Below are 15136 nucleotides of genomic sequence, written 5' to 3'. Positions count from 1 at the left end.
GATTTCGTTCCTTGTAACAAACCAATAATGGCAAATAAGCTTCGTTCAACCAATTTGGAACGATTTATAAGACGGATTAAATCTCCGCTTACGCATTAATAGCGCGAATTATATCGCGCGTTAATTGTCCCAAATTGGTCAAAATGGCCATAATGGCAATCTTTAAACCCTCATAACATTACGAAAACCGATCACAGGTGAAATATCTTTTCAAATTCAAGCTCAGGCCAACAATACCTTTTGAATGATATTAAAAAAATTCCGTCAAAAATTGCTAGTTAAAAAGTCGAAATTTGTCTGAAGAAAAAAAAAACCCACCCCGAGCACAAATATTCCGTTACTTTCGTATCGAAAGTCGGAACAAAAAACTAAAACAAAACCGAAGACAAAGTTCCTCCCCATTTTTAATGTTAGGAACAAAAAGTTAAATTGCCAGCAAGAATTTTCTTGAAAAAAATGTTTTAATTGCTTTCATTTCTTGCTGAGAAAGCAGCAGGAAAAATATAAACTAATAGCTCAGTTTTCAAATCCACTTAAAAACGAAGTACGTTAGAAGCAATTAAATAATTACACACATCCAAGTTTAGTCAGGTACTTTCAGAGCAGTTTTTGATACGTAATCGTGGCAGATGACCACCGCTCCGAGGTGCCAATTTGCCAAAATTATAAAAAAATTGTTTTGGTATTCAAAATTAGAGAATACGTTATGAACAAATAACCGAATGTTTTAGATCAAACAAACATCATTTTAGAAAGATTTCAGAATTTCTTCCCATACACTTTTGAAAATTTAGTTCTATCCTAAGCAAACTAGAGATTTTATATGCAAAACAGCCTTGCTCAAGCGGATGAAGGACTCAATTGAAGATTTTACAAGAGCTGCAATGACTCAGCGCTTGAAAGAATACGACCAATCATGTCAGTGAAAAATTTTATTTCAAAAACATAGCCTGACACGCTTCAGACTTTCGGCGAATTGATGTCTTGGCATTTTGACGTACAACCAAAAATTTCTATTACCCTCAACAAAAATTAAGGTGAGTGCCACGGACATTAATCATCATGCCGAGTTCCAAAAAGGCAAGTAAATGCCTTAATCAATTGTTATTCATAACAAAATTGTAGTAAGGAGAATTAAAATTGGCATCAGTTTATGTTTTTACTACATTTTGTTTCATTTTCATCTTTTTTCTTGAGCTTTTCTTTCACTTTTTTTGTTGCCCATATTGCTCCAAACTTCGAAAATAAAGACGAAATATTTGTGATCGGCGTGGATTATTTCTCCACACAAAGTTCGACTTTTTACTTTGTCATTTGTCACGAAATTTGTTCGATATCAATCAAAATTTTCTGTTGCGATGAGCTCAAGTTTGAAAAGATAATTCAGCTGTGATTATTTTTTGTATTGTTTTGAGGGTTTGAAAATTGCCAATTTAGTCAATTTGAGTTAATTAACGCGCGATTGATTTCGTGCTATTAACGCGTAAGCATTAATAGCCCAAAATAGACTAATTATCATGCCTGTTTGGATTGAAGCAAATTAATTGGTCTATTTAATGTTTTTCTATATGCGAAATGTCTGACTTTATAATATACTTAGCGTGTGGGGGATGGCAACAAAAAAAAATTGACAAAGTTTTGAATTTTTTTTGGAAAACTGCATCCACCTCCGCGCGCCCGCGCTCATTTACTTTTTTGTAGTTATTTTATCCCATCGATGATTATTGCAAAACTCATTAAAAATTCTTTCTATATTAACGTCGCTGGGCAAATCAGGACTACTTTATATACAGATGAAAAAAGTAACTCTCCGTAACAGGATAACTTACGGAGAGAAAGTTTAAAACAAACTTGAAACAAGACTGCTCGTATCAGGGCGAAGCCCTGAATGATCCGACTGCCTTTGAGGTTTCATGGAGCATTAATAAAAAAAATTAAATGTAATAAAATAAAATGAAAATTTTTTTTTCTAAAATTTGAAACTTTTTTATAAAAAAACATCACCCACGCGCCATATAAAGTACAAAAGGATAGAATTCGCTCCTTGTAACAAATCAATTATGGCAAATAAGCTTCTTTCAACCAATTTGGAACGATTTCTAAGACGGATTAAACCTCCGCTTACGCATTAATAGCGCGAAATATATCGCGCGTTAATGGTCCCAAATTGGCCAAAATGGCAATTGTTAAACCCCCATAACTTTAGGAAAAATAGTAACAGGTGAAATATATTTTTTTCACATTTAAGCTCAAGACAACACTAGCTTTCGAATGATATATAGTTTTTAATTTAATCCAGGGAAAAACTTTCCAACAAAATTTTATTTTTATCTATAAATAAAGTTTTCCATAGCTCAAAAGATATTTCACGAAAAAAAATGGAAAAAAATTATGCTAAAACGTTGTCTCGAGAAACTAAGAGTCCTAGAAAACTTTTGGATCTTTTGTTACGCAGAACTGTCGGAGAGCTCAGTTAAAAGCAACTCAATGTCAGGCCTTCGATGCCAAGGGTTAAATATGTTGTAAAGCCGCGATAACTCTTTTCCCTAATATTTGCATTAAATTTAATTTTTAACACTTTTCTAGCAGGTTTGGAACCAAATATAGGTTGCCATAATAATTGTGCGTTCCATGCATTTATACATAAATATAATATGGAAAAACTTAAGTAACTTTTATACACTCCCGCTCTATCGTCATCCCGTGCCGAGACCCGACACATTCATGATTCGTCTGAACTGCGACAAAAATCCCAACTCCTGCCAGAGGTTTAAGCCGCTCAAAGCCGTTTTTAGCTGAAAAATATTTGCGCAAAATCCAAAATTGGGTCGAATAAAATTGCATCAACGGTCGCACAAATTCACGTTATGCGTAGCGCAAAAACGCAACTTGAATTGAGCAAAATTTTTGAACTGCAATATTTTTGTTATCTTGCTTATAAACTTATGATCAAAAAACAATAAAAAACGAAAAAAAAACTGCTCAAAAAAAATCTTCAATCTTAGTGATGCAAAAAAATGGTTTTCCGCAAACTTCAAATTTCAAGGATATACAGTGCTGATTTAAATTATCCGGACAAGAAGAACAAACCTTGAATTTTTAAACGCGTTTTTCTCAAATTGTGTTAAGATTAGACAAAAAGTGAAGAGAACAAAATTTGCTTAGAATTTAATCAGAATTAATATGGTACATTTTTTTCTCCGAAATTCTCAAGCAAAATTTTACGCCAGAAATGGATCATTTTGGCTTTTTTAAATTAATCAATAAATACGCTTTTACTCTGATAATTGATGAAAAAATTATGTCAAAAGAAGTTTCTTACATAGCCCAACAAAGTTATAGAAATGTTGAATCTCCAAAAATTTGCGCAAATTGTTTAAAATTTGCTTTTAAGCACAAATTTTGGGTTTTATATAGTAAAAGTCGCACTTCTTGACTAGCAAGCAAAGTTATTTTCTCTTATACAGGTTTTTGGAGATTCAACTCTTCTAGAACTTTTTTTGGGCTGTGTAAGAAGCTTCTTGTGACATAATTTTTTTCATCAATTATCAAGGTAGTTTAAGCGTATTTATTGAATAATTAAAAAAAACCAAAACGACTCATTTTAGGGGACAAATTTAGGTTGAGAGTTTCGGAGAAAAAAATTGCACCATTTTAATTCTGATGAAATTCCAAGCAAGTTTTGTTCTCTTCACTCTTTGTCTTATCTTAACCCCATTTGGGAAAAACGCGTTTGAAAATTCAAGTTTTGTTCATTTTGTCCGGATCATTTAAATCAGCACTGTAGCAGGCAGATAATTTATGCTGTTCAAACAATCAACGCAACAAAAACTTTGCACACAAACAGTAATGAAATAGCAAATTAGGTAATCGTTAATTGATGAGAAATATATATCACAAGAAGCATCTTACCCAGCCCAACAAAGTTCCAGAAAAGTTAGATCTCCAAAAGTTTAAGAAAATTGGTTAAAATTTGTTTTTAAGCAAAGATTTTGGGTTTATATAGTAAAGCTCACATATCCTGACTATTAAGCAAAGTTTTTTCTCTTTTACAGGTTTTTGGAGATTTAACATTACTGGAACTTTGTTGGGCTGTGTAAAAGGCTTCTTTTGATATATATTCTTCATCAATTAACATAGTAGCTTTAGTGCAACTCTTGATGAATTGAAAAAAGCCAAAATGACCTATTTTTTGGTAAAATTTAGGTCGAGACTTTCGGAGAAAAAATTGGTCGAGACTTTCGGAGAAAATAAGCAACTTTTGTTCCCTTAGTTTTTTGTCGAATCTTAACCCAAATTGAGAAAAGCGCTTTTGAGATTCAATTTTGTTCGTTTTGCCCGGGTAATTTAAATCAGCACTGTTTTTCTAAAACTTTAAAACTTGAGAAACTAAACTCCTTCATCAAATGAAACAATAAAAAAAGACTGTTGCAGGTAATAATAATTAGTTGGTTCTTCTTGTTAAGGAGTTTCAGCAAAAAGCATGAAACATTTGGCAAGCTATTTTTAAAAATAAATTTTCGCTTCAAAATCTCGCACCATAAAAGCTTGCGTTTTTGTTTTGATCCAGTTTTGCCACACAATTCCGCATAAAAAGCATAAATATAATTTTACTTGTTTGATTCGCGCAAAGTCCCGCAAAAGATTTCGTTGCGCAAAGACGCAACATATGGTTTTGAGTTGCCCAAAATGGTATAAAATTGTTTTGGCCCGCGCAAACTTCGGTCGCGCTAATTTGCGCTAATTGGCGCGAAGTCGCATAAAAAATTTGTGATAGTCGCAGTAGTCCTGATTGTCGCAGTTTTCTTTTTTGGGTCGGGCAGAGTCGCTTAAAAATCTTCGGACGCGCTAAGCAAAATATACTCATTTTGAGTCGCGATTATCCGACTCAACATATGTTTTTTGGGCCGCACAGAGTCGTGCAAAATTTTTTCGATCGCGTAGGTAGCAACATATCCTCTTTGAGTCATTAGCAGCTAAGTTGATGAATCATCTTTAAACCAGAGATAACCAGTCAATGTGTCAGCATAAAATCAGAGAAACAATTTAGAATTTTGCTTTCAACGCCGATGTATTCGAAGTTATATTAATGTTTTCTTATATCTTATACATGCAAGAGTTTCACACATAAAGATAAAAACTGCGATACAGATTTAAAAAAGAACGACTCGGCGCCAGCAGAAAGAAGATAATTCGAGCCATTGTAAATGGAGTTTTTTCTAGACATAGATTTTCAGAAAAATCGGAGCTCTTAAAAAACTGTTTATCTCTATAAGCAATTTTATCTTAAACAGACTGAAAGTTACACTGATCAGGGTTTGAATCAGCTTTGTAAATTAATTGAAACAATAGTAAAATATTACTAATTTTCATTGTGATACTTACCCGGTTTCGATATGAAAGTTTAGCAAACATTTTTTTTAGAGGTGTTGACTATTTGAGTCATTGGTGGAATCTAATACTAAATGAAGTTAATAGCAGAACCCGAAATCTTAAGTGGGCTAAGTTCAAAACACTGGGCATCAATTTATCTGGAATTTTTTTTTCAAAACTTGGGCGTTATTCGCTGACCGTTACTTTAAAATTGGGTTGAGTTCATTTTCTGATTTGAATTTAAATGGATCGTCAAAACCCGCCAAAAACACAAAATTTGCAATATTGTTGAATGTCCCCCCCCCCATTGCAAACGGGCAAACAGGGGGGGGGGGGTGGATTCCATTTCATTGCACGTTATTCTTATATGCTAGCATGCTTTATATGGATGCAAAATTTTTCAAGGTATCTGCAGGGGATGAAGGGATTAGTTGATGAGGATCCAAATCTGGACTATATCTTCATAGGAGAGATTTGCAAGTGAATGACCTGACATGAGAAGTAACACATATTAAATCACAAATAGGAGCCAATAATAATCAATAAAAGTGTTGATTATTACAACAAGGAATAAAATGTGTTGATTTTTACTATAAGGACTTTTTTCAGGACTAACAGGTTGCATGCGGTTATACGCTTTGAGCTTCTATTTCCGCTCTTTTTTTCCTGACGTGTTTCCTTTTTTTGCTTCAACGTTTTGGAGCATTTTTTAATATTTAGCTTCACTCTCCTGAATAACAAAAATTAGGCAGTAAGCAGTGAGCTATGTAACATTACGCTAAAGCTTATTTTTTGTCCTTTAAGAGCCACAATGCATATACTACTTGGAACAAAGCAGCCGTTAAAAAACAATTCATTTTTTGAACCAAACGCAGAATGAAACATGATCAAATTGCATGTTTTTGGAGTATAAAAAATCTCTGTACTCCATTTTTAATGCGGATTCTCATCATTTTACCTCTTGATTCATGTCTTAACTCATTTTCGACGACTCTATTGATCTTTCTGCGGTTTAACCAACTTTGTTTTGTTGACGCATTCAAAGACATAAACTCGTTTGGAGCATAAACTCATCAGAATTAGTTTTTTGAGTTATTAAAAAGCGTTTATTGTGAATTTAACTTGCACACAAACGTATGCAAAAATAAAATTTAAAGAAACGCTTTTGAAACTGATATTATGTACAGTATAATTCTGTTTCTGTACAAATTTAACGTTGATTTTTTTATTTGATTGATTTTTGCCGAACGTTGCAAAGTTAGTCCATTTTCACTACACAAGCTCCTGAACTCTAATTACCCATAGTTGGCTAATCTGATGGAGCTGAATACAAGTCACACTTCAATGAAGGGCTCTAGCTCACCTTCACAAATTACTGCAGTTATTTCTAATGAAGAAATCCCAACCTGCTTTTACAAGACCTTGACCTTTTCCGTGACCTTAGACGAGCCATCATCATTCATGTCATTTATCTCCATCACGCCTCCCCCTCACAGCTTTAACTTCTCCAAATCGTTGAGTGACCTTGTAGCCTATAAATCAGATGGAGATCAAACGTTAACATGCTATTTTATTTTCCGAGGCGAAAATTACCTGTGGCGTTTGTTAGAGTTACAGATAGCTTTTCACCCGACATCAAATCTACTACCAAAATGGGTCGACATTATCGAAAAGTACTTATCGAAGTACTTCAGACCGAAAAGCCTACTGTTTGTAATCAATCCAAAGGCTGGAAATAATTCGGCCAAAAAGCATTTTGCTCTCGAAATTGAGCCCATTTTGAGGAAATTGAACATAAAATACGAAGTTCACTACACGAAATGCCGAGGAGACGCCACTGAAGTTGGTCGGGGAATTTCGGAATCGGATCTAGACGGGATTGTGTCATTGAGCGGCGACGGAACATTCAACGAGCTCGTGCTCGGGATCTTGAGCTCGGAAAACAACACGCAGATTGTCCCGAACAGCATACCGGTGGCAGCTATTCCTTGTGGAACGGCCAACACTTTTTCATACTCAATGCACGGAACGGACGATAAGGAGACAGCTTTACTTCACATTCTAATCGGCGACATCAAAAAAGTTGACATCATGTCTGTCAAAAACATAAACGAGAAGCTTCTGGGCGTCTCGCTAACAATGATAGCTTTCGGATTCTTCGCCGATGCGATACGAGACGGCGAGGGCTACAAAAAATGGTTGCCGGGAACACTGGCTTACTCAGCCGCGTTTATGAAATACATCATGAAAATGAACAAGTATAGATGTTCAATTGCACTCCAAAAAACTCAGTCATATCCGTACGAACCAATCACATGCAAACACGACTGCCCGACTTGCAACTCGGATCCACCGGAAAACGAAGTGGAACGCGTAGAAAGTCACGAGCCGAAGATATTTGGAATCCAGTTGCATAATCACACTAGTAAGTGCGAGATGTCTCCGCGAGGCGCTTCCGCTTTCGGTTGTTTCGGCAACGGGTCAATGGACTGTCACATAATGCGCGATGTCACAAGGAGTGAAGTTGGCGAAATGCTGAAAGAAGTCGGCAAGAAAGCCCACGAAAACCCAAAAGATGAGTTCGATTTTATTGAAAACATGCGTGTGAACAAAATCCTTATTTCCAATTTTGGAAGTGAATCCGAAACTGGTAAAAGTGGATTCATTTTGGACGGGGAATTCATCGAACAGGAACCAATTGAAATTCAATGTCACCAGAAAGTTCTGACGTATTTTGGACGTGGCCTAGAGCTGGATTTTGGAACAGAATCCGAACCTCTATTGGACAAGCAGATTCAGCAGTCTAGAAATGTATGCAGCAGCTGCAGCATTCAGTAGCCCAGAAGATTGAAGTTATTTTGTACAAAAATAGATATTGCAGATCAACTTTGCCTCCAGAAAATAACTCAGAACTCAAGCTTTGATATGAATTTGTTAAAAAATAATTTCTTCTTCATAGATTTAATTTACGGTCGGTCAGTACAGGAACGGCCTTTTCTTCAAACTTTACCCAATATTTGAAATCAAACTTCATCAATAAATAGAAACAAGTTCAACGCTTTAGATCGGTATTAAAATAAAAGAGTTAGGGGTTGTCTGGTCAGTCTACGAAAAGTTCATTAGCTGCTGGTACCCATTGTCAACTAAAATCTTGAAGACACTTATCTTTCAAAAAAATCAGAATTTGAATTACAGTATAGCCGCAAATTAGCAAAGAAAACGGGTAAATTTAATTACAGATACAATAAGAAAACAGAAAAGCTTTAAAAGTTGTTCTATCTTACTTTTAATTGTTCGCTTTTTGATTTTGATTTCTTTTCAAGTTCAACACAAAGTAGTTTGCTAAAAGAAATGGGGAAGTACACTCTTCAAATACGAAAGCTTAAAGGGCGCAAAATATTCATGAATAATTTGAATTTGAAAGTCTTAGGGTCTAAATGTTTTTGAAATATGAGTTTTGGTCCTAATTTAATATTTAATACATTCCCGAAATCTGAAATGTAATTTTGGGTTCGGAAAAAGTCATTTTTAATAAAGCATAAGAAACGGATTCGTGTTATAAAAATCTTCGGGGGCCTCAGTTCAAAAAATCAAAAACATTGAGTTGTAGCCCGGTTTTTAGTGAGATTACAATGAAAGAAGTGTTATTTTGCCCCTGGTGCAGTTAAAATTCTTGGTAACTGCTTCAAGATTTCACGGACGCGCAACGCCATCCCAGCCGGTATAAGCAATCAACCCAGATGCCTCGTGGTGCAAAATTTTCAATTTGTTTTTCGTGAATTCATTCGTTCCGAGTGTTTACTTAAGTTGCGTACATTTAACTTTTTGGCGAGGGTTGGGACACGCTTTTTGAGTATACGGACTTTTAACCTGTCCAGAATGTTTTTTATTCGGTTTGATGGCTTGTTGGACAGTTTTCGAGTAGGTGTTTCATTCAAGGCTGCTCTGGAGTGTAAGTCTACAGACAAAAACTAGGAAGTAGTTAGGTGTCAGCAGAAGTTCCATGCCAATGTCACTGACTGCTGTCATATGCTATTGAGCGTAGGATAAGTATTGCTTCAAATAGCATAATGTCCCAGTTACGATACTGCGTCAGGGCCGAAGGAGTAATAGGGCAAAACTCGGCGCTGAGGACTTCTAGCCCTTCAGTAGCGAGTAGTTGCGAACGTACCAAGTACCATGATTTTTGCAGTTTCAAGGCGCTGTATAATTGTGTCATAATGATACAATAGTTCTCAAGAGTTATCAAATTGATACCAAAAGTTCTTAAACTGTGGCTTTTTACACGAAGGAAAAAGAAAGTGATTTATATACATAATTGGTACACTTGATATTTTTCATATACAGATAAAAACTTAACCCATACCTGTTCTAATTTTAATTAAAGTGATATCAATTTCTGAAGATTTTTGCATTTATTAAAAAAAATAACTAGTCAACAATTTGCAAAGTCAAGAAAAAAGTGACAATTTTGACAAATGATAAAAATGACAAAATGACAAAAAAAAAATGACAAATGACAAAAAATTGACAAAAAAGTGACAAATTGAGAATCCGAGCGTCAATTTTATGGTGCCCGAAAAATTTACTGGTCTAAAATTGAAGACCAAATTGGTTTGCCATAGCCAATTAGTTTGCTTTCCATTTTTTGTATCAAGTTGGGAGAAAAGGACAAACAACCTAGCTATCAATAATTACAGATTGAAATGTTTTGCTTTTGGAAGATTTTTGTTCCAGTTGCTCATAAAACTGGGGATCCTTTTTCGTCGTGTTTTATGAAAACAATACTTAATTTCAAAACTGTTCCTGTAAATTCAAAAACGTCCCTCTGGAAGTTAATTGTTTCGGTTTGCTCGTGATTTGTTATAGTAACATCAAATTATGAATTAAATAAGTAAATGAGCGCAAAAAAGAAAGAGACTCATAAATTCTGAAACTTTCTTTGCTAAATCAGTGTCCGACCAACAACAAAATTTAAGAAATTTTAAGACTTCTCGTATCAGGGCGAAGCCCTGAAAATTTTGACTGCTTTTTAAGATCTATGGAGCAGTAACAGCATGCAAAAATTAAATGTGAAAAAAATTAAATTGACAATAAAAATGAAAATTGAGAGTTTTTTTGCGAAATTGATCCACCCACACGCCAATTAATCTCTGCTTACGCGTTAATAGCGCGAAATATATCGCACATTAATTGTCCCAAATTGGCCGTAATGGCAATCCTTAACCCCCATAACTTTACAATAAATGATCACAGGTGCAAAATTTTTTCATATTTCAGCTCAGTACAACAGTATCTTCTGAATGATTTTAAAAAATTCCGTCAAAAATGGCTAATTAGCCTATCACACATGGTCCGTTAGTTTCACTAGAAAAGTCAGAACAATAATGAAACAAAAGACAGAATGAATAGTCTGTACTGATTCATTTACGATGAGATATTTGTTACTTTTGATTAAACTTTGTTAGTTCTTTTTCATTCCATTTTTTGTTCCAATTTTTGTACGAAAGTAACGAAAACTTTGTGCTCGTGGTGGTTTTCTTTCTTCAGACAAATTTCGTTTTTTTATCAAGCCATTTTTGCCGGAACTTTTTATATCACTCAAAAAGTATTGTTGTCCTGAGCTTAAACTACAATTTATTTTACCTGTGAATTTTTTTGTAATGTTATGGGTGTTTAAAGATTGCCATTTTGGCCAATTTGGGACAATTAACGCGCGATAATTTTCGCGCTATTAATGCGTAAGCGGAGATTTATCCGTCTTAAAAATCATTCCCAGTTGATTGAAGGAAGCTTGTTTGCCATAATTGATTTGTTACTAGGAGCAAAATCTATTGTTTTGCACTTTATATGGCGTGTGGGGTGATGATTTTCATAGAAAAATTTTCAAATTTTAGAAAAAAAATATTTTCATTTTATTTTATTTCATTTAATTTTTTCATGTTGTTTATGTTATTACTGCTCCATAAATGTTAAAAGGCAGTCGGAATTTTCAAGGCTTCGCCCTGATACGAGCAGTCTTGTTGTATCTGTAATTAAATTTACCCGTTTTGTATTTTGTATGGCGTGTGGGGGGATGATTTTCACAAGAAAACTCGAATTGGGAAAAAAATTGTTTAAGTAAAGTAATAAGTGGGAAAAAAAATGTTTAAGTAAAGTAATGTTTAATTTAAGTAATTTTTTCATGTTATTACCGCTCCATAGACCTAAAAAGGCAGTCGGAACATTCAGGGCTTTGCCCTGATACGACCGGTCTTGTTATATTTAATTGTTTCAAGTTTTTACTGCTCCCTAGACCTTAAAAGGCAGTCGGAATATTCGCGGTTTTGCCTTGGTACGAGCGGTCTTGTTACATTTAAATGTTTCATGTTTTTACTGTTCCATAGACGTTAAAAGGCAGTCGGAACATTCAGGTCTTTGCCCTATACGAGCGATCTTGTTACATTTAATTGTTTCTTGATATTACTGCGCCATAGAACTTCAAAGGCAGTTGGAACTTTCAGGGCTTCACCCTGATACGAGCGGTCTTGTTACATTTAGTTGTTTCATGTTATTACTACATCATAGACCTTAAAAGGCAATTGGAACTTTCAGGGATTCGCCCTGATACGAGCGGTCTTGTTACATTTAATTGTTTCATGTTATTACAGCTCCATAGACTTTGAAAGGTAGTCGAAATAATCATGGCTTCGCCCTGGTACGAGCAGTCTTTTTTCATTTAAATGTTTTATGTTATTACTACTCCATAGACCCTAAAAGGCAGTCGAAATGTTCAACGCTTTGCCCTCGTACGAGCGGTCTTGTTACATTTAACGTTTCATTTTATGACTGCGCCATAGACCTTAAAAGGCAGTTGGAACTTTTAGGGCTTCGCCCTGATACGAGCGGTCTTGTTACATTTACTTTTTCAGTTATTTCTGCTCCATATACCTTAAAAGGCAGTCGGAACATTCAGGGCTAGGCCCTCGTACGAGCGGTCTTGTTACCCTTAATTGTTTCATGTTATTATTGCTCCAAAGACCTTAAAAGGCAGTCGGAACATTCAGGGCTTCGCCCGATACGAGCGGTCTTGTTACATTTAATTGTTTCATATTCTTACTGCTCCATAGACCTTAAAAGGCAGTCGGTACATTCAGGGCTTCGCCCTGGTACGAGCGATCTTGTTACATTTGAATGCTTCATGTTTTTACTGTTCCATAGACCTTAAAAGGCAGGCGGAACTTTCAGGTCTTCGCCCTATACGAGCGGTCTTATTACATTTAATTGTTTCATATTCTTACTGCTCCATAGACCTTAAAAGGCAGTCGGTACATTCAGGGCTTCGCCCTGGTACGAGCAGTCTTCTTTCATTTAATCGTTTCATGTTATTACTACTCCATAGACCTTAAAAGGCAGTCGATACATTCGTGGCTTTGCCCTGATACGAGCAGTCTTTTATCATTTAATTGTTTCATGTTATTACGTCTCCATAGAACTTCAAAGGTAGTTGGAACTTTCAGGGCTTCGCCCTGACACGAGCGGTCTTGTTACATTTAATTGTTTCATGTTATTACTACGCCATAGACCTTAAAAGGCAATTGGAACTTTCAGGGCTTCGCCCTGATACGAGCGGTCTTGTTACATTTAATTGTTTCATGTTATTACAGCTCCATAGACTTTGAAAGGTAGTCGGAACATTCATGGCTTCGCCCTGGTACGAGCGGTCTTGTTGCCTTTAATTGTTTCATGTTATTATTGCTCCAAAGACCTTAAAAGGCAGTCGGAACATTCAGGGCTTCGCCCGATACGAGCGGTCTTGCTACATTTAGTTGTTTCAGGTTATTACTGCTCCATAGATCTTAAAAGGCACTCGGAGTGTTCAACGCTTCGCCCTGATACGAGCGGTCTTGTTACCTTTAATTGTTTCATGTTATTACTGCTCCATAGACCTTAAAAGACAGTCGGTACATTCAGGGCTTCGCCCTGGTACGAGCAGTCTTTTTTCATTTAATTGTTTCATTTTATTACGTCTCCATAGAACTTCAAAGGCAGTTGGAACTTTCAGGGCTTTGCCTGACACGAGCGGTCTTGTTACATTTAATTTTTTCATGTTATTACTACGCCATAGACCTTAAAAGGCAATTGGAACTTTCAGGGCTTCGCCCTGATACGAGCGGTCTTGTTACATTTAATTGTTTCATGTTATTACAGCTCCATAGACTTTGAAAGGTAGTCCGAACATTCATGGCTTCGCCCTGGTACGAGCAGTCTTTTTTCATTTAAATGTTTCATGTTATTACTACTCCATAGACCCTAAAAGGCAGTCGAAATGTTCAACGCTTCGCCCTCGTACGAGCGGTCTTGTTACATTTATTGTTTCATTTTATGACTGCGCCATAGACCTTAAAAGGCAGTTGGAACTTTCAGGGCTTCGCCCTGATATGAGCGGTCTTGTTACATTTAATTTTTTCAGTTATTTCTGCTCCATAGACCTTAAAAGGCAGTCGGAACTTTCAGGGCTATGCCCTCGTACGAGCGGTCTTGTTACCTTTAATTGTTTCATGTTATTACTGCTCCAAAGACCTTAAAAGGCAGTCGGAACATTCAGGGCTTCGCCCGATACGAGCGGTCTTGTTAAATTTAGTTGTTTCAGGTTATTACTGCTCCGTAGACCTTAAAAGGCAGTCGGTACATTCGGGGCTTTGCCCTGATACGAGCGGTCTTGCTACATTTAGTTGTTTTAGGTTATTACTGCTCCATAGATCTTAAAAGGCACTCGGAATGTTCAACGCTTCGCCCTGATACGAGTGATTTGTTAAATTTAATTGTTTCATGTTAATACTGCTCCTTAGACCTTAAAAAGCAGTCGGAGCATTCAGGGTTTTGCCCTCGTACGAGCGGTCTTGTTACCTATAGTTGTTTCATGTTATTACTGCTCCATAGACCTTAAAAGGCAGTCGGAACATTCAAGGCTCCGAACTGCTACGAGCGGTCATGTTACATTTAGTTGTTTCAGGTTATTACTATTCCATAGACCCTAAAAGGCAGTCGAAATGTTCAGGGCTTCGCCCTCGTACGAGCGGTCTTGTTACATTGAAATGTTTCATGTTATTATTGCGCCATAAAACTTAAAAGTTAGTCGAAACATTCAGGACTTCGCTCTGATACAAGCGGTCTCGTTACATTTAATTGTTTCATGTTTTTACTGCTCCATAGACCTTAAAAGGTTGTCGGATTGTTCAGCGCTCCGCCCTAATACGAGTGGTCCTGTTACATTTAATTGTTTCAAGCTATTACTTATCCGTAGACCTCAAAAGGCAGTCGGAACATTCAGGGTTTCGCCCTGGTACGAGCGGTCTTTTTACGTTTAAATATTTCAAGTTATTACTGCTCCCTAGACCGTAAAAGGCTGTCGGAACATTCAGGGCTCCTCCCTGGTACGAGCGATCTTGTTACATTTGAATGCTTCATGTTTTTACTGTTCCATAGACCTTAAAAGGCAGTTGGAACTTTCAGGTCTTCGCCCTATACGAGCGGTCTTGTTACATTTAATTGTTTCATTTTTTTACTGCTCCATAGACCTTAAAAGGTAGTCGGAATGTTCAGGGCTTCGCCCTAATACGAGTGGTCCTGTTACTTTTAATTGTTTCATGTTTTTACTGCTCCATAGAGTTTAAAAGGTAGTCGGAATTTTCAGGGCTTCGCCCTGATACGAGCGGTCTTGTTACAGTTAATTGTTTCATGTTATTATTGCGCCATAGACCTTAAAAGGCAGTTGAAACTT

At 36.2% G+C, this 15136-nt stretch overlaps 1 protein-coding gene across 1 annotated transcript; it reads left to right on the top strand.

The window, feature by feature from the left end:
* Window positions 1-6079: 6079 nt before the first annotated feature.
* On the top strand, window positions 6080-8649 carry LOC134842699 (ceramide kinase-like). The gene has a single exon (XM_063859154.1). The coding sequence runs from the start codon at window positions 6691-6693 to the stop codon at window positions 8209-8211; it is 1521 nt and encodes a 506-aa protein (XP_063715224.1). The 5' UTR covers window positions 6080-6690; the 3' UTR covers window positions 8212-8649.
* Window positions 8650-15136: the final 6487 nt, after the last annotated feature.

The sequence above is a fragment of the Symsagittifera roscoffensis genome, chromosome 3 (genome assembly GCF_963678635.1).
Source record: "Symsagittifera roscoffensis chromosome 3, txSymRosc1.1, whole genome shotgun sequence".
In the NCBI taxonomy this organism is placed as follows: Eukaryota; Metazoa; Xenacoelomorpha; order Acoela; family Convolutidae; genus Symsagittifera; species Symsagittifera roscoffensis.
Note: the sequence above shows the minus strand (reverse complement) of the source record. Positions and strands in the feature narration are given on the sequence as shown.

What these genes read in the sequence shown, in the direction of transcription:
- LOC134842699 (XM_063859154.1), top strand. Translation starts at nt 6,691, where the DNA reads ATGGAGCTGAATACAAGTCACACTTCAATGAAGGGCTCTAGCTCACCT.